General features: G+C 39.9%; 1 protein-coding gene across 4 annotated transcripts in view; it reads right to left on the reverse strand.

Annotated features, from left to right (window-relative positions):
* REPS2 (RALBP1 associated Eps domain containing 2) overlaps positions 1-23,645 on the reverse strand; it is a 247,104-nt gene that overhangs the window by 41,561 nt on the left and 181,898 nt on the right. For all 4 annotated transcript variants that reach the window (XM_060137540.1, XM_060137537.1, XM_060137538.1 and 1 more), the window contains one exon: positions 21,178-21,239. In XM_060137540.1, coding sequence (XP_059993523.1) covers positions 21,178-21,239 — 62 coding nt within the window. The remainder of the gene's footprint in view (positions 1-21,177; positions 21,240-23,645) is intronic.

Consider the following 23,645-nt stretch of genomic DNA (forward strand, 5'->3'; position numbering starts at 1 on the left):
GACACTCGGGGGAACACTGACAGAGGAGCTCAGGGACAATTTCAACGAAGTGGATAATCAGCAACTATAATGGACAACTAGCCCCTGGATACAAAAGTCACAAAGCATAATCACTCAGGGATTCCTGGAACCTACTGGATTATGGACAACATCCACGAAACAGACTTCCTGTTACAACTAGAGGACTATGGGCACTGCATTTTGGTCTAAAAGAAAAATATTTGACCATAACTAGATTTTGGTTCTTTTCTAGTAATAGAACCAAGTCTGAGCCCCACCCTCTATTCATCCCATATGTAAAGCCGTATTATAACACAGCCCAAAGAGTCAACAACACAGGTGATATACAGCAAGATTCTCCTGAGACCCATTTTCCCCACTGTAGGGTTGAAGAAAGATGCTATATGAACGCCCCTTGCCACACCAAACAGACTCTTACTAAAACAGGTACCCACCACCATCAAAATTCAAAGGCATCTGGTTACAAGGCCTTTAAAAATCTTTTGCTGGTCCCTCACACCTGACATACACAGACTGGCAACAATACAATATAAAAATTTCAAAGCGCCTCAAAGTCCTAGCTTCACTCGATGTTTTACCACACTTATAATTTTGAATTCCTTTCCCATTCCCATTGCTCTGTATTAGTGATGGAGTGTTTCAATAACATTTCTTCTAACTGCTGATAGCTCATACTTAGACTGTGATAAATGTCCCCTTTTGGGATGACACGGCCCTTCCTGCATGAGCCAGGTCCATCAGAGAAAAGTGGCTTTAGAAGAAACTCAATTAGAAATAGCTGGCTAGAGAGAGAGCTGTAAAAATTATGTAAGAGTTAGGAACCAGCCATAAAATAAATTCAGTATTGATGAGGATGTGGAAGTGAAATGAGAACACTGTTGATGGAGCATAAATCAGTACACTTTATAAAGCCATTTGGCAGCATCCACTAAAGCCGAACATATGCTTACCATATAACCCAGAAATTCTACTCCTAGGGATAGACCCAAGAGAAATGAAAACATACATCCACTCAGAAACTCGTACATGAATATGCATAGCAGCATTATTTATAACTGCCAAAATTTGAAAACTACCCAAATATCCATCAACAGTAGAAAACAGTGATATAGAACGTCCCTGGTGGCTCAGTGGTTAAGAATCCACCTGCCAATGCAGGGGACACAGGTTCGAGCCCTGGTCCGGGAAGATCCCACAGGCCCTGGAGCAACTAAGCCCGTGCGCCACAACTACTAAGCCTGCACGCACCACAACTACTGAAGCCCACACACCTTGAGCCCATGGCTCCACAACAACAGAAGTCACCACAATGAGAAGCCCACGCACCTCAATGAAGAGAAGCCCCTGCTTGCCACAACTAGAGAAAGCCTGGCACAGCAACAAAGACCCGACACAGCCAAAAAAAAAAAAAAGAAAGAGAAAACAGTGACATATTTGCATACACAACGGAATACTATACAGCAATGATCTACAACCGCATACAACAATCTGGATGGATCACACAAACAGCGTGTAAGCAAAAGAGGCCAGACACAAGAGTATATACTACATGGTTCCACTTATATAAGGCAGGAAACAAGTAAAACTCACCTATGCTGCTGCGAGTCAGAATAGTGGGAACCCTAAGAATAAGGGATAGGAACTGAAAGATAGCATAAGAGGGGCTTTCTAGGCACCAGTAATATTCTGCTTCTTGATCTGAGTGCCAATAACACACGTGGGTTGAGCTTGTGATAATTCACTGAGTTGAACACTCAATATGTACTCTTCAATACGCATATTATACTTGAATAAAAAGTTAAAAAAATAAATCCAGTAAAGCCAATTTCCTGTAATGTCCTTAAAGTGCCACCTAGTGGCACAAGTTAAATGTAAACAAGAAGGAAGATTCATTTCAAGTTGACTTGAAAAACATGGCCCCATTTCTCTCAGCACAGTTTGGGACTGGGCTGGAACAGTGCCCTAGATTTAAAAACAAACGAAAAAAAACCCCACAAAACAACAAAAAACCTTTCCCCTGGCACAGAGAATACTGACACAAAGATTCAGTGGCAAAATAAAGCTGTCTACCACAGGGCACACTGGTACCAATGAGCCAATGATGAGGCACACCCCTTCCCAACTGCACCTGCGATCAACCATGTGGGAATATTTACAAGCAGAGGTTGGCAACAGCTACAAATAGGGGCTTTTTCTTTTCTCAGAGAGAAGATTTACCAGCACACAAGTAAGGGATACCTACAGAACTTGCTGAGCAGAGCAGGGTATTCAGGAGGGAGACGGGAAGAAACAACTCCTTTATCGTGTTTTCCCAGGACAAGCTTCTTTCCCTCTTCCTCACCTTAAAGGCAAGGCCTTAGTTGGTTTCTTCTAGTTATGCTTCAGAAACACAGAGTTGAGAAGGACCACCCACAGCAAGCCTTGGAAGCTGCCAGGTGAATAAATGATATTTGCTCGAGGTTTTACTAGTAAAGTTGGAAAGACAGAGCATCTTGATCAGAAAAAGGTCCTCAAGGCAAAGCCGCAAACTACAGACACAGGCATTGCAATCCTTGTGTTAGGAGATGGTGGGTTAAAAGGCTGATGGGGGAACTGTCTTTCTGTTGATTCTTTTCCTTTTCATTTCCACTATTTACAGAAACAGGTGACATGTGGATTTGGCCTATAGATTGTAGTTTGTTGACCCCTGATGTAGGCAGAAGGCCAGTCGCGAAAGGTCACAGAAGGGAAAGAAGGTGGTTTAAACACAAGTAGTTTAGTAAGCCAGCCCGGCACTCATTCTGGGCTCGTGATCATGAAGTTCTGGCTGTCCTGAGTCTGTTCTTCTGTTTGCCAACTAGACTCCACCTCTGCTTCGCTGGGCCTGTACTGATAATTATAATAGTTCATTGTTGGTGAGAGCCAACCATGTGCCAGGCACCATCCTAAGTGCTTTACAGATATTAACTCGCTTAATTATCACAACCCTATGAGAGTAGACACTACAACTATCCTCATTCACAGATGATGAAACTGAGACACGGAGAGGCTAAGTAAATGTGTCCAAAGACACACAGCCAGTAAGAGGCAGAGAGAGGATTTGTACCCCAAGCCCACGTTCTTAACTACTCTGTCAGGCTGCCTCCCTGGGCCCACCCTCTGGGCATCCTCCACCATCCTCTCCTAGTGACACCACAGCACAGGGGGGCACCCTCCCATCCCATCCTGCTTCTCCCCTGACACTTAGGGGTGCTTCCTGCTTTTTAGCACTGTGTGGGGGTGTCAGAGAAGAGAAATAAGGATTCCTTTGTTCAGGAACCTACAAACCAGCCGTAGTTGACTCCCAGGGGAAACACCGGGCTATCTTGTTAGTTATAGGAAACATGGTGTCCAGCAATCGCCTACAATCCTTGAGCACAGAGCATGAGAAAATGGGTTTAGATTAGACACATGGAAAATGACACAGTTACATACATACACCATGAGAGACTACAGGATGGAAGGTGTTAGGCGTGGCCGCTTTCAGAGGGTGGGGAAGGGGAAAGGAGCTGGAGGAGAAAGAGCACATCACAACCCTTGTGATCCCACAGCTGTCAGCAAAGTGTGGGCCTCTCGTAAGCGCATTTCATTAACACCTGATGAACTGATTAGATGAACTTAAGGCATCTTTCAGAGGAGTGATGCTAGCACAGTAAGCTTTACACAATAACATTACAAGCAAAATGTCATAAGGAGGGGAAACCTAGGAAAGAAAACAAGTTACCAGTGGTAGGATAAAGCTAATTTATTAAGAGGTTTCAGAACATAAAATGTATTGGTGATAATATGTCAACTCTGTTGTTAAGAAAAAAGAGGTGGGCTTCCCTGGTGGCGCAGTGGTTAAGAATCCGCCTGCCAATGCAGGGGACAAGGGTTCGTGCCCTGGCCCAGGAAGATCCCACATGCTGCAGAGCAACTAAGCCCGTGTGCCACAACTGCTGAGCCTGCGCTCTAGAGCCCACAAGCCACAACTACTGAGCCCACGTGCTGCAACTACTGAAGCCCACGCATGCATAAATAAATAAATAAGAGAGAGGTTAAGAAAATAACTGTGAGACGTGGTTGCATAGCAGAGCATGGTGGGTGGAGCCGGCACTCTGAGCCTAGATAGTCAGGGTCAGAATCACAGCTTTAACGTGCTGTGGGTGACTCTGGGCAAATTTCTAGTTCTCTGTGCCTCAGTTTGCTTATCTGCAAAGTGACGATAGCAACAGAACCTACTGCACATGGTTGCTAGGATTAAATAAGTTAATATTTATAAAGGACTTAGAAGAGCATCTGACACATAAACACTATACTTAAGTACATGATAAATTTATAAAATAAATAATCGCAAAGCCTCAATGGTTTGTATACTTCTAAAATCAATTCTGAAATGCATAAATAATAATTATTTATGATGTAAAACTTCTGCCTTTTTTTCCCTTTTTGAAAGCAGGATATGGATTACACTTGGCCTTCGGCTACACCAAATATGGCCCAGTGACCAAACTGTGCAACCTATTTTGGCAAAGCTGAACGTTAAGTCTTCCCTGGGGAAGGCACTTTAAACAATAAACGTTTTAGCTTAATATTAGGAAGTATCGATACTTCATATTTAGAAAATGGGCAGAGAGACTGAAAATCCTTATTAACTTGTGCTCAGCATACCTATAGTTAATTTTTATGATGTGCGATGAATGATTTCTCTCTCTCTCTCTCTCAAGGTTTATCATTAAATTTCTAGCACCAGCCCAGAAGCCTTTCCCAGCTCTCCTGTTCTACAAAAGCTGGTTCTGTCACTTACTAACGAAGAGGTCCCAAGTAGTTCACTTCTGCTTTCTGAACTTCAACTTCCTGTTCTGTAAAATGCTATGCAATGACAAAGGAGAGCATGAGCACAGAAGTGATAAAATTCGAAAGACTAAGACACACTCAGCAGCAAGACAAAGATCCCTGTGGGGCCAAATCACAAAGTGGCAGGCATATGCATAAAATAGATAACTAATAAGCACCTGTTGTATAAAAACAATAAAATCCAAAACAGCCCAAAAAACCCCAAGTGGTAGGCCAGGCTGAAGGTTCAGCAGCAGGTGGAGGCAGCTGAGAGCTCATACCCAGCAGAATAACAGGGATTTAAATGCCCCACATGAGGCAGGGTTCCCGCACCAAGCTCATTCCCTAAAGCCAGAGGCTAAGGTGACACTTCACTACCTATAAACCTGCAAAGCCACGAAGAAGCCTGTGAAGGTGCTCGGGGCTGCCTCCTAATGAAAGGAAGCAGAAACGGATACAACACTTTAGCCTGGTCTTGGGCTCAGCCACCATCTGGTGACATCTGCATGATCACTTACATCTGTACCAGACAGAAGTGCTGAACCTCAAGGAGAAGAACTGGCCCCAGACTAGAGGCCCATGGGCGCAGGGTGGTGGGGTATGGTTGGCAGGGACACCACTGAACTGCTAGGAAGAGAGGAGCTCGGAGAACTGAGAATGAAATTGAAACTCCGATACCAAATAAGACTGCTAAGCAAATTTCCAAAAAGCATGGAAGGAAAAAAGCCAGCAGTAAGAACAGCCTCCCAAAAATAAGATGAATTTACTCCTGACTAAAATGAAGACAGAACAAGTTGAAAATAACTTTAATTTTGTTTAGAACCCACAAAGTTAAAAGTAGGGAATGCATCCTGAAAAAGAACAGAGAACTATGAAACAGAAATTGGGAAAAGTGAAACAAGAACAGATTAACATAAAAAAGAATGGACTATAAAACCTGGAATCATAAACAGTTATAAATTTGGAAGTCAAAGATTTCATCCACAGCCAACCCAGAGAGATCATGACATAAAAAGATGAAAGTACCACTACTAGAAATAAAAGATGTGTTACCAGATATAGAAGCATAGCTAATGAGTTTGAGAAGAAAATAGAAGAAATAAGTAGAGAATCAAAACCTGCAGAGATATGACTAAGAGTGTTCTAAAATTAAAGACATGATTTTCCAGATGGAAAGTGCATACCAATCATCATCTAGAATAAATAAATTTAAATCTATGCCTAGACACATCACAGTGAAATTGCAACAGAACATCAAAAATAAAGTTTTAAAAGCCACCACAGAGAAAAGATAGTAACTCCAAAGGAACCCAAAATAGATTCACAGAATACTCAGCAGCAACAAAAATAAATGCCAGAAGAGAAGGAGATAATACATTCAAAATGCTGAGGGAAAATAATCTTCAACCTAGAATTCTATTCATACATGCAGCAAAATTACCACTTAATAGAAAGGGCAATAAGTTTACCATCCAGAGAACACGGATGAAAAAAACTACTAGGTTATGTATTTCAGTAAAAGGTTTATGTGAACCTCACAATTGCTGGAGTTATCCTAACTATACGATTATGCAATATTATATGCCTCATCACAAGTTCTGAGAGCATGGTCTCTTAAAAGTAGCTTCCAAAGGCCATTTTATTCTGATAGAGCTTTGACTTTGTTTTATTCTAGTTGTCATAACAGAGAGCATTTTTTCCCTTTCTCCCAATCTTTAATTGAAAGAGGAAATCTTTAAAAGAAAAACTCCCTAATTTCCCAACCAAAACAGCTATTTAAACTTCTACCAGTTACTGCAGTCCACTTCCAAATGCTCAACAGTAGATACGTGACATTTGTGATTGAAACGTATAGAGACCTTCAAGGATACCCAAATTCACAAATCTACCTCTCACAAAAAGTCTCCCCAAAATAGAGAATGTACTTATATAAACAATTTATCATAATATGAGATAGCTAAATTATAGATGAATTACTTAAGCGACCCCTTTAGACCCCTAAAAAGAGTTAGTGGAAATTCACTGAGGAGTTAACTTCAAAGTTCAAAGGCCCAATGAGGAGCGAACACTGGCCAGCAACAAAGGAAAAGGAATTTAAACTCTGACCACAGCAAAGGGGCCGATCAGTGTTTTCTATGGACCTTCAAGATCACTCTCAGAGAGTAGAATATCTTACTATCAAAGTTCTACTGAATACTTTTATGTGGTACAATCAGTAAACATTTCTGTATTTGGATCTTTTCTACTATTTTCCCTGTAAACATTCTAATGGATGTCTAATACTCTATTGGGTGGATATACATACAATACTCTTAACCAGAGCCGCCTTCTTGGGCATTTGTATTGTCTGTATTGTTTTAATTTTTATCAATAATACTAAAATAAATGTCATCATAGAACTTTTCCTTTCTTTTGAACAAGCTCTTGGGGAAAATTCTAATGGCATTTGTTGATAGCTGGAAAACTCTGAGTGCTCCTTTTAAAAGGAGGGGATTTATACTTAATCTTTCCTCCTCTATTCCAATGCCAGTATTTCATCACTCTCTCTTCTCCTTGAACTTCTCACTACGGCCATTTCCTATGCCTTTTGAATTTCTCATTCAGCGCCAGCTGTATGAGAATAGTACTTTTCAAATTCCTTTAATAAATCCTTATAAAAGGACTTGGAGAGCTCTCAAAATTCTATCAACAAAGACTGGTCTAAACCACAACTGTTTCTTCATGCTACACCAACCTGGAAATATGATTAGCTTTTTGAGTAAACTATGAAACAATTCTAGAGCTAGGTACCATAGAGTAAAATGTACTGCCAAAATCAATATATGAAAAAAGGTCTTACACAAAGCAGAATAATCTACTTGAATCTTCAGCCTTGATAAATTCAAAACAATGTTATCTACAGTGAGGGAGAAATTTATCAGAACCTAATTTTAATTTAAAATACAGCCTTTTATTTTAACTAGAGGACAACACGAGAGGAGTTGTGTCAGTCAAGCTACAGGTTTGTCAATTTTGTTGATCATCTAAGAAACCCAACTTTTGGTTTCAATGATTTCCCTGTTGTTTTCCGATTCTCTATCTATCTCCACTCTATTATTTCCTTCCTTCTGCTAGCTTTGGGTTTAGCTAGCTCCTCCTCTTTTTTTTAATTGAAGTATACTTGATTTACAATATTATATTAGTTTAAGGTGTACAACACAGTGATTCAGCATTTTTACAGACTATACTCCATTTAAAGTTATTATAAAATAATGGCTATAATTCCCTGTGCTGCACCCTAACCCTAACCCTTGTTGTTAACCTATTTTATACATAGTAGTTTGTACCTATTAATCCCATATGCCTATCTTGCCCCTCCCCACTGGTATCTGCTAGTTTATTTTCTTTGTGAGTCTATTTCTATTTTACTATATACATTTGTTTACCTTTCAGATTCCACACGTAAGTGATAACACACAGTATTTGTCTTTGCCTGCCTGACTTATTTCACTAAGCATAATATTCTCTAAGTCCATCCATATTGCTATAAATGGCAGAATTTCATTCCTTTTTATGGATGAGTAATATTCCATTTTATATATATACACCACTTCTTTATCCATTCACTGTTGATGGATACTTAGGTTGCTTTCACACCTTGGAAATTATAAATAATGCTGCTATGAACACTGGGTGCATGTATCTTTCCAAATCAGTGTTCTCATTTTTTTTTGGATGTATACCCAGGAATGGAATTGCTGGATCATAAGGTAGTTCTATTTTTAGTTGCTTGAGGAACCTCCATACTGTTTTTCACAGTACCTGCACCAATTTGCATGCCCACTGACAATGTACAAGAGTACCCTTTTCTCCACATCCTAGCCAACATTTGTTATTTGTGGTCATTTTGATGACAGCCATTCTGACAGGTGTGAAGTGATGTCTCATCATGGTTTTGATTTGCATTTCTCTAATAATTAGCAACACTGACCATCTCTTCATGTGCCTGTTGGCCACCTGCAGGTCTGCTTTGGAAAAACATCTATTCAAGTCTTCTATCCATTTTTTTAGCCAGGCTGCTTTTTTAAAAATATTGAGTTGTGTGAGCTGTTTATTTATCTTGGATATTAGTCCCTTGTTGGTCATATCATTTGTAAAGTATTTTCTCCCATTCATTAGGTTGTCTTTTTGTTTTGCGGATGATTTCCTTTGCTGTGCAAAAGCTTTTAACTTGAATTAGGTCCCGTTTGTTTATTTTTGCTTTTATTTCTTTTCTCTTAGTAGACAGATCCAAAAATGTATTGCTTCTACTTTTGTCAAAGTGTTCTAGTTTTATGCTTTCAGGTCTTGCAGTTAGGTCTTTAATCCATTTTAAGTTTATTTTTGTACATAGTGTGAGAAAACGTTCTAATTTCATTCTTTTACATGTAACTGTCCAGTTCTCCCAACACCACTTACTGAAGAGACTGTCTTTTCTCCATTGTATATTCTTGCCTCCTTTGATGTAAATTAATTGGCCATGAGTGCATGGGTTTATTTCTGGGTTCTCTGTTCTGTTCCACTGATCTATGTGTCTGTTTGTGTACCAGTACCATGCTGTCCTGCTTACTGTAGCTCTGCAGTATAGTCTAAAGTTAGGGAGAGTGATACCTCCAGCTTCGTTCTCTTTTTCTCAAAATTGCTTCAGCAATTTGAGGTCTTTTGTGGTTCCATATGAATTTTAGGATTCTTTGTTCTACTGTGGAAAATGTCATGGGTATTTTAATAGGAATTGCATTAAATCTGTAGATTGGGGCTTCCCAGCACAGTGGATAAGAATCCTCCTGCCAATTCAGGGGACACGGGTTCAAGCCCTGGTCCAGGAAGATCCCACATGCTGCTGAGCAACTAAGCCCGTGTGCCACAACTACTGAGCCTGCGCTCTAGAGCCCGCGAGCCACAACTACTGAGCCCACGTGCCACAACTATTGAAGCCTGTGCGCCTAGAGCCCGTACTCTGCAACAAGAGAAGCCACTGTAATGAGAAGCCCACACACCGCAACAAAGAGTAGCCCCCGCTTGCCCCAACTAGAGAAAGCCCGTGCACAGCAACGAAGACCCAATGCAGCCAAAAATAAATAAATAAAAAATTTTTTAAAATCTGTAGATTGCTTTGGGTAGTATAGACATTTTAACAATATTAATTCTAACAATACAAGAATATAGGATATCTTTCCATTTCTTTGTATCATCTTCAATTTCCTTCATCAATGTTTTATAGTTTTCAGAGTATAGGTCTTTCACTTTCTAGGTTAAATTGATTCCTAGGTATTTTGTTCTTTTTGGGGCAACTGCTTTTTGGTTGTTTTTTGGTGTTTTTTTTTTTTCTTTGCTCTTGCTTTCCGATAGTTCATTATTAGTGTATAGAAAATCAACAGATTTCTGTATATTAATCTTGTATCCTGCAACTTTACTGAATTCATTAATTAGTTCTAATAGTTTTGAGGTGGAGACTTTAGGGTTTTCTATGTATAGTATCATGTCATCTTCAAATAGTGAGTTTTACTTCTTCCCTTCCAATTTGGATGCTTTTTATTGATATTTCTTTTTCTTCTCTGATTGTTGCTGTCAGAACTTCCAATACATTGTTAAATAGAAGTGGTGGAGAGTGGGCATCCTTGTCTTGTTCCTTATCTTAGAGGAAATGCTTTCAGCTTTTCACCACTGAGTATGATGTTAGTTGTGGGACTGTCATAAAGAGCCTTTATTATGTTGAGATATGTTCCCTCTATACCAACTATGATGACAGTTTTTTTTTATCATGAATGGATATTGAATTCTGTCAAAGGTTTTTTATGCATCTATCGAGATGATTACATGATAGTGATCCTTCCTTTTGTTAAGATGGTGTGTATTACACTGATTTGTGAATACTGAACCATCCTTGCATCCCTGGAAAAAATACCAGTTGATCATGGTGTATGATCCTTTTTATGTATTGTTGAATTGAGTTTGCTAATATTTTGTTGAGAATTTTTGCATCTATATTTATCAAAGATGTTGGTCTGTAATTTTCTTTTTTTGTAGTGTCTTTGTCTGGTTTTGGTATCAGGGTCATGGTGGCCTCACAGAATGAATTTGGGAGTGTTGTTCTGTCCTCTTAAATTTTTTGGAATAGTTTGAGGATAGGTAGTAGTTATTCTTATGTTTGGGAGAATTCTCCTTTGAAGACATCTGGTCCTGGGCTTTTGTTTGCTGGGAGCTTTTTTAATTACAAATTCAATTTCACTACTAGCAATAGGTCTGGTCAAATTGTCTGTCTCTTCCTGATTCATTTTTGGCAAGTTTTATGTTTCTAGAACTTTGTTCATTTCTTCTAGGTTGTCCAATTTGTTGGCATATAACTGTCTATAGTATTCTCTTATGATTTTTTGTATTTCTGTAGTATTGGTTGTTATTTCTCCTCTTTCATCTCTTATGTTGTTCATTTGGGTCCTCTCTCTTTCCTTCCTGATGAGCCTGGCTAAAGGCTTATCAATTTTGTTTATCATTTCAAAGAAACAGGTCTTGGTTTCATCTTTTCTTTTTTTTTTTTTGGTCTATTTATTTCCTCTCTGATCATTATTATTTCCTTCCTTCTGCTCATTTTGGGCTTTGTTTGTTCTTCTTTTTCTAATTCCTTTAGAACGCTTAGGTTAAGTTGTTTGAGATTTTTCTTGTTTCTTGAGGAAGGCATGTATCCCTCTAACATCCCTTCTAGAACTACTTTTGCTGCATCCCACAGACTGTAGAAAGCTGTGCTTCTATTTTCATTTGTCTCATGGTATTTTCTCATTTCCTCTTTGATTTCCTCATTGTCCCATTGGTTTTTTAAGGAGTGTGTTGTTTACTCTCCATGTGTTTGTGCTTTTCCTGTTTTTTTCTGTAATTGATTTCTAGTTTCATACCACTGTGGTTGGAAAAAATGCTTGATATAATTTCTATCCTCTTAAATTTGTTGAAACTTCCTTTGTGCCCTAGCTTGTGATCTATCCTGGAGAACATTCCATGTGCACTTGAAAAGAATGTGTATTCTGGTCTTTTCAGATGCAATGTCCTTACTATTAAGTCCAACTGCTCTATTATGTCATTTAAGACCACTGTTGCCTTAATGATTTTCCATCTGATCTGTCCATTGATATATGGGGGGTGTTAAAGTCTCATACTATTATTGTATTATTGTCAGTTTCTCTCTTTATGTCTGTTAATATTTCCTTTATATATTTAGGTGCTCCTGTATTGGGTACATATATATTAACAAGTATAATATCCTCCTCCTGTATTGATCCCTTTGTCATATAAAATGCCCTTCTCTGTCTTTTTTTATAGCCTTTGTTTTAAAGTCTACTTTGTCTGATATGAGTGTTACTACCCCTGCTTTCTTGTCATTTTCATTTGCATGAAATATCTTTTTCCATCCCCTCATTTTCAGTCGGTGTGTGTCTTTGGCTCTACACTGCGTATCTTGTAGACAGCATGTATGTGGGTCTTGTTTCTATATCCAATCAGGTACACTATGTCTTTTGATTGGAACATTTAGTCCATTCACGTTTAAGATAATTATTCACATGTATATTCTTATTGTTATTTTGTTAATTGTTTGGTGTTTTTTTAGGTCTTTTTTGTTCCTTTCTTCTTTTGTTCTCTTGTGATTTGATGACTATATTTAGTGTTATATTTGGATTCCTTTTTATTTTATGTGTGTACATCTATTATAGATTTTTGGTTTGTGGTTACCATGAAGTTTTTATATAGCAATATATAAAATATGCTATAAATATCATATAATATATGATTGTTTTAAGTTGCCCATCTCTTAATTTCAAATGCATTTTAACAACTCTGCATTTGTACATCTAGTTGTTTTGTGTATCCCTTAAGGCCACTTGGTTTTTTAAGAGTATGTCATCTAATTTCCACATATTACTGAATCTTCCAGTTTTACTTCTGGTACTGATTTCTACTTTCATTCCACTGTGGTCAGAGAAGATACTTTGTATGATTTCAGTCTTTTTAAATGTACTGAGATTTGTTTTGTGGCCTAACATATTTTCTATCCTGGAGAATGTTCCATGTGCACTTGAGAAAAAATGTGTAGGCTGCTGTTGTTGAGTAGAGTGTTCTATAGACGTCTATTAGGTATCTATTTCATTACTGGTCTTCTGTCTAGTTGTCAATCCATTAATGAAAGTGATATATTAAAGTCTCTATTATTGTAGAACTGGCTATTATTCCCTTCAGTTCTGTTGGTTTTGCCTCACATATTTTGGTGCTCTGTTGTTAGGTGTGTATATGTTTATAATTTTTATCACATTAATGGATTGACTCATTTATCAACACATAATGTCATTCTAAGTCTCCTGTAACAATTTTTGTCTTTAAGTTTATTTTGGTCTGATATTAGTATAGCCACCCCAGCTCTCTTTTGGTTACTATTTGCATGTAATATCTTTTTCCACCCTTCCACTTTCAATCTATTTGTATCACTGGATCTAAAGTGAAGTCTATTGTAGACAGCACATATTTGGATAGTTTTTAATGCATTCTGTCTGTCCCTGCCTTTTTTTAATATATATATTTTCTTTTAATGTATTTTTATTGAATTTGTTACAATATTGCTTCTGTCTTTTATGTTTTGGTTTTGGGCCATGAGGTATGTGGGATCTTAGCTCCCTGACCAGGGATCGAACCCACACCCCCTGCAGTGGAAGGTGAAGTCTTAACCACTGGACCGCCAGGGAAGTCCTGTCTCTGCCTTTTAATTGGAGATTTTAATCCATATAATTTAAAGTAATTACTAATAAGGAAAGATTTACTTTTGCCATTTGCTGTTTGTTTTCCAGGTCTTATACCTGTTTTCTTCTCAATTCCTCCATCACTATCCTCTTTTGTGATTAACTGACTTTTTTTTTTAGTGTAACATTTTTATTACCTTCTCATTTTTTCCATTTTTTTTTTAGTTTTTTCCTTAGTAGTTACCCTAGGAATTAGTTAATATCTTAACTTTATAACAAGTTTGAATTAATACCAACTTCATATCAATAGTATAGAAACCTCTGCTCCTACACAGCCCTGCTGCCTCCTTATATTACTATTGTCACAAATTACATCTCTATGCATGTGTGCCCATTAACACAGATTTTAAGTTATTGTTTTAAGCATTTCCCTTTTAAATCATATAGAAAAACAAAGGAGTTACAAACTAACAATGCAACACTACTGGCTTTTATACTTACCTATGTAGCTACCTTTACGTTTTTTCTTTTCTTTTTAGAGCCTCAAGGCACTGTCTAATATCCTTTCATTTCAGCCTGGAGGACATCCTTTAGCATTTCTTACAGGGCAAGTCTACTAATGACAAATTCCTTGAGGTTTTGCTTATCTGGGAATGTTTCAGTCTCCAGTGACACTGTCTGTGGGGGTGTAAAGTGCCTCCCCAGGCGATCTGCTGCCATCAGTCACAGTTGAGAGACTAGATTCCCCCTTTGGTCTCTGCTGAAGCCATGTTTGCTGACTAGGAAAGCACCACTCTGGGCTGTCTACTGCTACCACATGAGGAGCAAAATACCAGCCTCTCCAGTAGGTCCCTGCTGACATCAGAGGGGGGAGCATCCATGGTGTTTGGCTGGGGTACAGCAAGTATTGTTAAAAAGGTCTATATCCAGCTTAGCTACCTCCTTCCCAGTGCTTTGGCTGGGGAGTATATGTTTTTGTTTGCATCTGTCAGTGGTTCTGGGTTGCAGGCTCCTCCAGTGCCCAGTCCAGGATATATGAAAGATTTGTTAAAACTCAGGGGACTCACTACTATGCTATTCCTCAACTCCTGAGGCCCTAGTCAGCCTGCTTTCCTCTTTACATCTTTTGAAATCCTCTTTCTGCCATATTATGCCTAGAGTTTTTAGTTGTACTTAGCAGTGGGAGAGCAGGGAGAAATTAGTCTAAGCCATCTTGTCCTCAATTGTGTTTTGTGATGTTTCATCTATACTTGCAACAAAATTTTTCTTGGACCGAGGAATACAACACATGATCAGAAACTTTAAGCACTAAAAGGATCTATCTAGTCTAATCTTCTCATTTTCTAGAAGAGATAGTAGGTCCGTCACATGAATTTGTTTACTTCCCATAAAGCCATAGAGCTTCATAATAGTAAGGCTAAGAATAAGACCACGGACAGACACATTTGTATAATGCTGTACAGCTTTCATTACGTTCTTTCATCATCGCAGATGAAGATAAATCCTGGACCTAGATCTTCTTTCCTTAATCACTGAAACACTCACTAACATACTGTGATTTTCAGCTAATCTTCAGCATGCACCGTAGGACAGAAGAGAGTAACACTTTGGAAGAAAATGAAGATGGCATCTTAGGTGATATATGTTTGTAAATTCTCTTCAAAATAATTACTGAGTTTCTAATACATAAGTACATAGAAGACTACCTCTTGACATATACTAAATTTATATTTTGATGAGTGAAAATCAGGATGCCGTATATACCTTGGAAAGCTTACAAATATGCTTCATCTACATAACCAATATATTAAGGTGATTTAGTAACTAATGTACATTACATGACATCATCTGAACACATTATAGCAAAAGATCTCATGATATGTGATATACGCCCACAGGGTTCTAATTTAATAAAGAAAAAAGCCACAAAGTTTTAGAAGCAGTAACATTTCTATGTTGTTTACATTTCAAGAATGTTTCTTGCTGTTTTCTTATAGATATTTGAAAATTGCCAGTGAGATAATACTTCATTTTACTCTCCTGAAAATGGATTTAGTATGAATTTAAAATGGATTCAGTATGCATGCTATACTTTAATCAAATTTACATTTTAAAAACATATTACATAACCCTGTAAGAGACTTACATAATCACTAGTAATGCCAAAAAAGAGAGAGAGCTCTAAAACTCTTAAACGTCTCCCAGGAGAATTTACTATTTTGTATCATCAACTATATTAACTTAAGGAAAACAGTCTTGAAATGAAAAGATACTCATTTACAAGGACAATGTATTTTTTTTTTAAAACAAAGCATGGAGTATCAAATATTTCAGAACTTCAGGGCCTACAAACTGCCATTTGAGTTTAAGTGAGCCTCAGTCTTCCCTTGCAAATTAAATGAAGAGAGTATTTTATATCAACTTGTATCTAAGAAATTTGGCTTTGAAGTAAAGCGGCATGCCCAGCATATCCCTACTGGATTCAGTACAGCCTTAGAGACCTGATCCTAGCCAGATGGCAAAGTCAGATGACGCATTAGCTGAATGGACTATGGAGTCCTTTCAAGGCCATCTGTGTTCATGGCTAGTCCTTCACAACAGTACACAGAGGACTGCAGGCACACAGCGACTAGTCATTCCAGCAAGACCTTCCCATCATGCCCCCTGACCCTGCTGAAATCAGTTATCACCAGAAGCCCGGGACCCCCAGGACATTCATTGTGATCAGGGTCCCTGTCCCCACAGGGTCTGCATATATCCCCTAACCGGACTTCGTGTCTCCCACCCTCCCCAGCTTGAGAAAGCCTCCCACCGTGCCCTTTAAGAACTCGCGGTGGAGCATCAACAGATCCCCTATATTCTCAACTTCTTCTTTGAACATTCCTTCCTCTCACCTTAATCCAGTGCCTCTCAATCCTGACTGCACTTCAGAATCACCTGGGGAGCTTCTACAAACTCCTCAGTAGGTTGCAAGCTCCCCCAAACGATGCTGGTGTCCGCAAGGGTGAGCGCTGCTGTGCTGAGTGACACCCTGTGCTGTCCCCTCAGCAGCTGCTCCCCAGACAGAACTCTCTCATCGGGGGCCTTTCCTCTCCCACAGCTCTGGCACCACCGGGACTAAAGTGAGCAGGCTGGCTGCTCTTCACTGCCACCTCCGAACATGAAATCTCTCTCGTCTAAAACCTCCTAGCTTACCAAATTGCGGGCAGTTCCTCCAACACACAGGGACCTCTTGTACACCTGTTTCTTTGCATTTGCTTTTTCTCTACAGTAATGTTCTGAACCCCTCAGCCATTAAAAAGAAAAGTTCTCTTGATTCTGTAAAACTCATTTCACTGGTAACCTTGGCCCTTGCATGAAGCCCTCTTGGTCTCTCTGAGCTTAGAAGTATTGCTAAAATGCTTCCTTCATAGCACTTTCATCCCACAATGCTATTGTAGTGCTCACTGCATTGCTCGCGAAGAGCACTTGCCGTTATAAAGTGAGAAATTAGTGGTATAAGTAGGAAAATTCGGAGCACATGAGTCTATAGGGAGCTGCAATTCATCAAATGTGGTGCTAACACAAAACTGAAAATATTATCCTTTGGACCAAAAAAAAAATCTCCTCTTTATTAAAGATAATTACACTGAAGCTGTGGCTCTATCACAATTGCTATAAGAAATCTGGCCCGAGATCAACACTATTAAAGGGATTTGGCTATTGAAGTACCACACAGGCCCCGAGCAGAAAACAGACCTACAGGACAAGCACCAACCCTGTGAATGGCATTTTACTCAGTTCATATGCACACAATGAGCTAATAAGTTTAACTAACTCTCATTTTAACACTGCTCCATATGAAACAGTTACCTCTAATTGCTTTTTAATCATTTACACTATGAATCAGTCTTTTAAAAAAAAAGTGTCACCTCTGGCCTCTAGCCTGAGCCAAAATACTACACCCTGCTCTCCGGCCTGTCCACAGGAAAACGTGGGACCAAAACATTTGATTCTTTATATGCTCACTTGGTCCTTCTTGATCTTACCTATATAGCATGAAAAATAAGATCAGTTTCTTTGAATTTATTCCTTTTCCTAACTCCAAGGCCCCATTTGTATAACTTAATCCAGATGTTCATACCATGGTGGTGCTTGGTCTAAGTAAGGGCCAGTGAGGCTGCATTTTATGCTGAAAACCTAAATCTCATCTCTCACTTGATAAAATTAGAGACAGACTTTTGGTGTATGTATGTATGTATGTATGTATCTATCTATCTGTATATATATATAAACATATATATATATATATATATATCTTTGTGCACGTATCTGCAACTGTACAAACTCTCTTACATACTTAAAAACTGATAGTGCATTACTGATTGGCCACATAGTTTTTTAAATAGTGTTCCTCTTGGGGGAATAAAATGTTTTCTTTATTATAATCTAGTCTTGCCCGTTTATCAAGTTATATAATATGAAAATGTTAAATCCAAAAACTTTTAATCTTAATCTCTTCTCAAAGCTACTAATAAATACAATGATTTTAACTATACCAGGCTTCCTGGTTTCTCCCCTAAGTACTACAGTTTAAGCCCTACAAAAGAAGTCTCTGTAGTTAAGTATATATATATTTTTTTCCAAAGTCACCTTGATTGTCCATATATACCAAAGAACAGTCAAAAAAATTTTAACATAGCAAAAGAATAACTCAGAGTATTTAAGTTCTCTATAAATAAAATTTGTTGCTTTTCTGTTCCTTCTTCCTCTCTCATGAGGAAGCAACGAAGAAAACACAACAAAACTAAAACACAACAATTTGAAATCCCAAGCTAATGTGTGGTAAACTTTCTTTTTCATTTTCACCTCTTCTAGGGAAACCTATTGGCATAAGATATAAAAATTTAACTTTAATCACATAATATATAGATGAGGTGACAGATTAAAGATGTTTGGAAATGTTCTTACCAATACCTTAAGGCTGGTGTATAATCATGTGCTACGCCCTCAGGATATTAACAGTATTTTATAAATAAAGGGATGAATGGTCACAAGCTAGAAAGCTGCCAGCTTTAACAAAATTGAGCAGGTTGGGGCTTCCCTGGTGGCACAGTGGTTGAGAGTCCGCCTGCCGATGCAGGGGACCCGGGTTCGTGCCCCGGTCCGGGAGGATCCCACGTGCCGTGGAGCGGCTGGGCCCGTGAGCCATGGCCGCTGAGGCTGCGCGTCCAGAGCCTGTGCTCCGCAACGGGAGAGGCCACAATAGTGAGAGGCCCGCGTACCACAAAAAAAAAAAAAAAAAAAAAAATTGACCAGGTTGCTTTACTGTAAGACTTCAAAGCCCTTAATGAGCTGGCGTGCACTGCAAATCTCCCAGAGCAGGTACAGAGGCAGCAAATCTGTCTTACCACACAGCCCTATTAATATCTCCCAGGAGAAGGCTTCATCACAAGTAGTTTGGGAAAGACTGAAACATATAGGTGCTCCATACAGATGGTTAGGTGACTTTCTCCTGGGGCCAACAGTAGGAATTTGACACGGCACAAAGACTAAACACCACCATGTGTGGATCAGCCAGGACTTCCTCTGTTGACCGTGTGTGTCCCACGTACAGTGGGCGAGGAGGGGAGTGTAGGGGAGCGAAGTGGTGGAGGGCTCTTCTGCCTGCTTTTCGTACACACCTGTTTCTATAGTCTGAAAACTCCATAGTTAGGCAGCTGAGCTGGAGGCTTGGGCGGAGTGCTAGGCTCACTGTTTATACATTGTGATGGGAAATCTGATAGACAAACAAGCAGTCTCTTTTGTTAACAGTTGACTTCAGAATTCCCAGGTCCCCACCAGCTCCTCAGTCACCAAGCCCCAGAGCAGGCAGGAAGCCCACCTAGAGCAGCTCAGATGAGGACTGCTGATAGCGGCAGCACGGTTCACAACCGGGAACTAACTACTGTCACTTGTGCAGCAGGAGAAACATAAGGAGGTTGGTCACAAAAGCCCTTTCAGACAAGTGTTCCAAGCATTCATCCAGGTGGCTCCCAAGTCCTGGTCTGAAACCAGCAGCTGGTAGATAAGCACCTCCGGAACGCCCACTAATGTTGCTGTGACAGGCTTGCTGTTGGTGTAAATCAGGAGCATCAGCTCATCTAGGTCCTCCTGGGGGACATGGTGAAAGCCTCAACTGCCAGCGCAATGGAGCCCTGTCTTCCTGTACACACGGATACTTTGACTCCAACAATGGGAAGGGGGAGGAAGCTTCAGGAGATGGACCTTGGCTCTACTGTTTACTAGCTATGTCACCTTGGGTAACTTGCTTAACCCCTGTATGCTTCAACTTCTTCATCTGTTTTTTTTTGGTTTTTTTTTAAGGTTAATATTTATACCTACACTTCATAGGGTTTTTGTGAAGATTAAATAATGCATTGAAAGCACTTAGCACAAATGCGTGCTCTACTATAGATGCTCAGTAAACACAGCTAATAATTTAAGTGAGTAGAAATCACAGGCAAGGAAGGGCAAGGATAGAACTAAAGCTTGGCAGTAGTAAATAGCAGGGACTCAATAAACACTTGTTGACTGGTTAATTAACCTCTCGTAAAGCTAACACTGGAATATTGAAAAAACGGTTCTCACTTATTTATATGTGGGTCAGGAGGAAGAGGGGTTTAATTACCCTTCAAACTGAAGGAGGAAGCCCATGTCTCATGGTATTTGCATCTCGAGGTTGAGTGGACACTAAAGACCACCTAATTCTCTAAAAGAAGGACAAGCCAATGTTTAAAGTGGTTTCAGTGACTCAGCGAGTCCTGAGATGCACCATATGGAAACGTATGCTCTGAACTACCCAGAGCAATGAGGTAGAAACTGGGTCGCTTTATAGAGAAATTTCTCAACATTTCCTGCCCAAAGTCAGAGAGAGTCTTTAAAGATAGTTTCTTCAGGAGCAATTAATGAAAGGAAGGATCTGTAGCACTCTTTACCACACTCCACGGATTTGCTGTTTTGCTTCTCATTTTCAACTCTACAAAGAGTGTTCATGTAAAAGGCCATAGTAGCACACGTCAACAAGGCGGAATTGATTCACAGGTGAAACAGATTCGGGTGATACAGTCTCCCAACGCTGCTGATTCAGCTTTTTGTCCCGAAGGAAAATACCATCCTAAAAAAAGCACTGTGGGCGCACTAACTCCATGCTGAGGACCATTTATTTTTAGTTTATGCAGAATTAACACAGCTCCTAAAACACTGAGGAAAATATAGGCACTCAGACTGCACATACTACACAGAAAAGCCACGTTCCCCAGCACCAATCGGAGAGGCACCCCTTCTGCTCCTCTCTCTGTAATGAAGACCACATGCAACCCTCTACAGCCAAGACTGAACTGTTTCACACATTTGCTTGGTTGCTTATTGAGGAAACTGTCCCCTTTCCACATGAGGCTGGGGGCTGGCTGGATAGGAAGAAATTCAACCCCACTCTGCTCTCCCGGTCCAGTCCAGACATCATCTTGGGAACCTGACCAGCCAGTTCTGTGGTGATCAACCCTCGCAAAGGAACCAAAGTGGGAGGACAACTGCCTGCTGACAGTTCTCAGAAACCAACGTCGTCTCCTACCTGCGATGGACAAGGTCTCGGAGGAAGTGCGGGTGGTGGAGGTAACAATCCTGACTTAGAAGCTGAAAAGAAAAATACACACTGTTAAGGACCACCGAAAACAACACACAGCACTCTTCCACTTGTTAACTGGGAAGAGCTATCGCATTTAACAATTTTAAATTTTTAAAATCTATCTGAGGGCTTTTTTTTCCTTAAAAAAAAATGAGTACATGCTATTTCCAATCCCTTTTTCATTTTCCTCCTATCCAAAATCCAAATATCTATATAGGCTGTTGTGATTAAGACAGTGTAAAACAGTAAGGAAATGACACTCTTTGATCAAAAGACTGGAACCCAGCACGGGAAGCACAGTCAATCCCCAATTAATCTGATGTTAATTATTTAGTTTCAAATACTCTAGGCCCTTTGACTCCTCTCCTATTTCTCCCAAGCTCTCAGCCATTACACTGCTCATTAGCTTGAGTTGGCAGCCAGAAATCCAGAATCCCAACAAGGCAGCACTGCTGCCCTGTGAGTGGGTCTGAGAGCAGTAGGAGAGGCTGCAAATGATGGACTAAAATGATATTTAGGGATTCTTCAAAGATCTCAATTTCCTTTTCGCCCTCTGATCCTTATTATCAGGGATAATTAAATCTGTTTCTAAAAAAATCTGGCCCCATTTGAAGCATCTTCTGAAAGAAAGTTTCATTCTAACCTTTTAAAAAATTTTTGTGAGATGCAGAGAAAGCTGGAGTTAAGCCAAGAATGTCTGAGTTGTAATTTAACAATGAAAACAAACATCTGCTATCGAATTATAAATAAGGCCCATGATCACACGCAAGAAATAAGTTTATCATCACACACTGGCCAAGTTAAACCACATTCTTTACAAACTCCTTAGAAAAGCACACCATGCTCTATATAACTATATGCAGTTTATTTCCAAATCTGTAATATGTGGCCTAATATTTAAACAACTTTCTATGCCTTAAAAATAATTCATACCCTTTCTCCTGCTGCCAGGACAGGAACTCAGCTCTGTGTTTCCTTGGCAGATTGCGATTCCACTGGGCACGTAGATCTTGGGCTGCGGTTCACCGCACACCCACTACACTCCAGGTGCCCAGGCAGGGCTCCTTAGACCATCCACCATGTGGCTGACATGGTCTTGGTGCTCCAGCCTGCTGTGAGGCTTGACGCTCCCAGGTAGCAGAGCCGAGTTCAGGACACTGGTCCACCAGACCTCTCAGCCCCATGTAATATCAATCAGCAAGAGCTCTCCCAGAGATCTTCGTCTCAACACTAAGACCCAGCTCCACCCAATGGCCAGCAAGCTCCAGTGCTGGACGCCGCATGCCAAACAACTAGCAAGACAGGAACACAGCCCCACCCATCAGCAGAGAGGCTGCCTAAAATCATACTAAGTTCACAGACACCCCAAAACACACCACCGGATGCAGCCCTGCCCACCAGAAAGACAAGATCCAGCCTCACCCACCAGAACACAGGCACTAGTCCCCTCCACCAGCAAGCCTACACAACCCACAGAACCAACCTCAACCACTGGGGGCAGACATCAAAAACAACAGGAAGTACGAACCTGCAGACTGCGAAAAGGAGACCCCAAACACAGAAAGTTAAGCAAAATGAGAAAACAGAGAAACACACAGCAGAAGAAAGAGCAAGGTAAACACCCATCAGACCAAACAAATGAACAGGAAATAGGCAGTCTACCTGAAAAAGAATTCAGAGGAATGACAGTAAAGATGATGCAAAATCTTGGAAACAGAATGGAGAAAATATAAGAAACATTTAACAAGAAACTAGAAGAACTAAAGAGCAAACAAACAATGATGAACAACACAATAAATGAAATTAAAAATTCTCTAGAAGGAATCAAAAACAGAATAACTGAGGCAGAAGAACGGATAAGTGACCTGGAAGATAAAATAGTGGAAAAAACTACCACAGACCAGAATAAAGAAAAAAAAATGAAAAGAATTGAGGAGAGTCTCACAGACCTCTGGGGCAACATTAAATGCACCAACATTCGAATTATAGGGGTTCCAGAAGAAGAAGAGAAAAGGAAAGGGACTGAGAAAATATTTGAAGAGATTATAGTTGAAAACTTCCCTAATATGGGAAAGGAAATGGCCAATCAAATCCAGGAAGCACAGACAGTCCCATACAGGATAAATCCAAGAGGAAACATGCCAACACACATACTAATCAAACTATCAAAAATTAAATACATGGGCTCCCCGGGTGGCACAGTGGTTAAGAATCTGCCTGCCAATGCAAGGAACACGGGTTCGAGCCCTGGCCCGGGAAGATCCCACATGCCGTGGAGCAAATAAGCCCATGCACAACTACTGAAGACTGTGTGCCTAGAGCCCGTGCTCTGCAAAATGAGAAGCCACGACAATGAGAATCCCATGCACCGCAAACAAGAGCAGCCCCCGCTCACTACAACTAGAGGAAACGCG

This window comes from Lagenorhynchus albirostris, chromosome X (assembly GCF_949774975.1).
Source record: "Lagenorhynchus albirostris chromosome X, mLagAlb1.1, whole genome shotgun sequence".
Taxonomy (NCBI): domain Eukaryota; kingdom Metazoa; phylum Chordata; class Mammalia; order Artiodactyla; family Delphinidae; genus Lagenorhynchus; species Lagenorhynchus albirostris.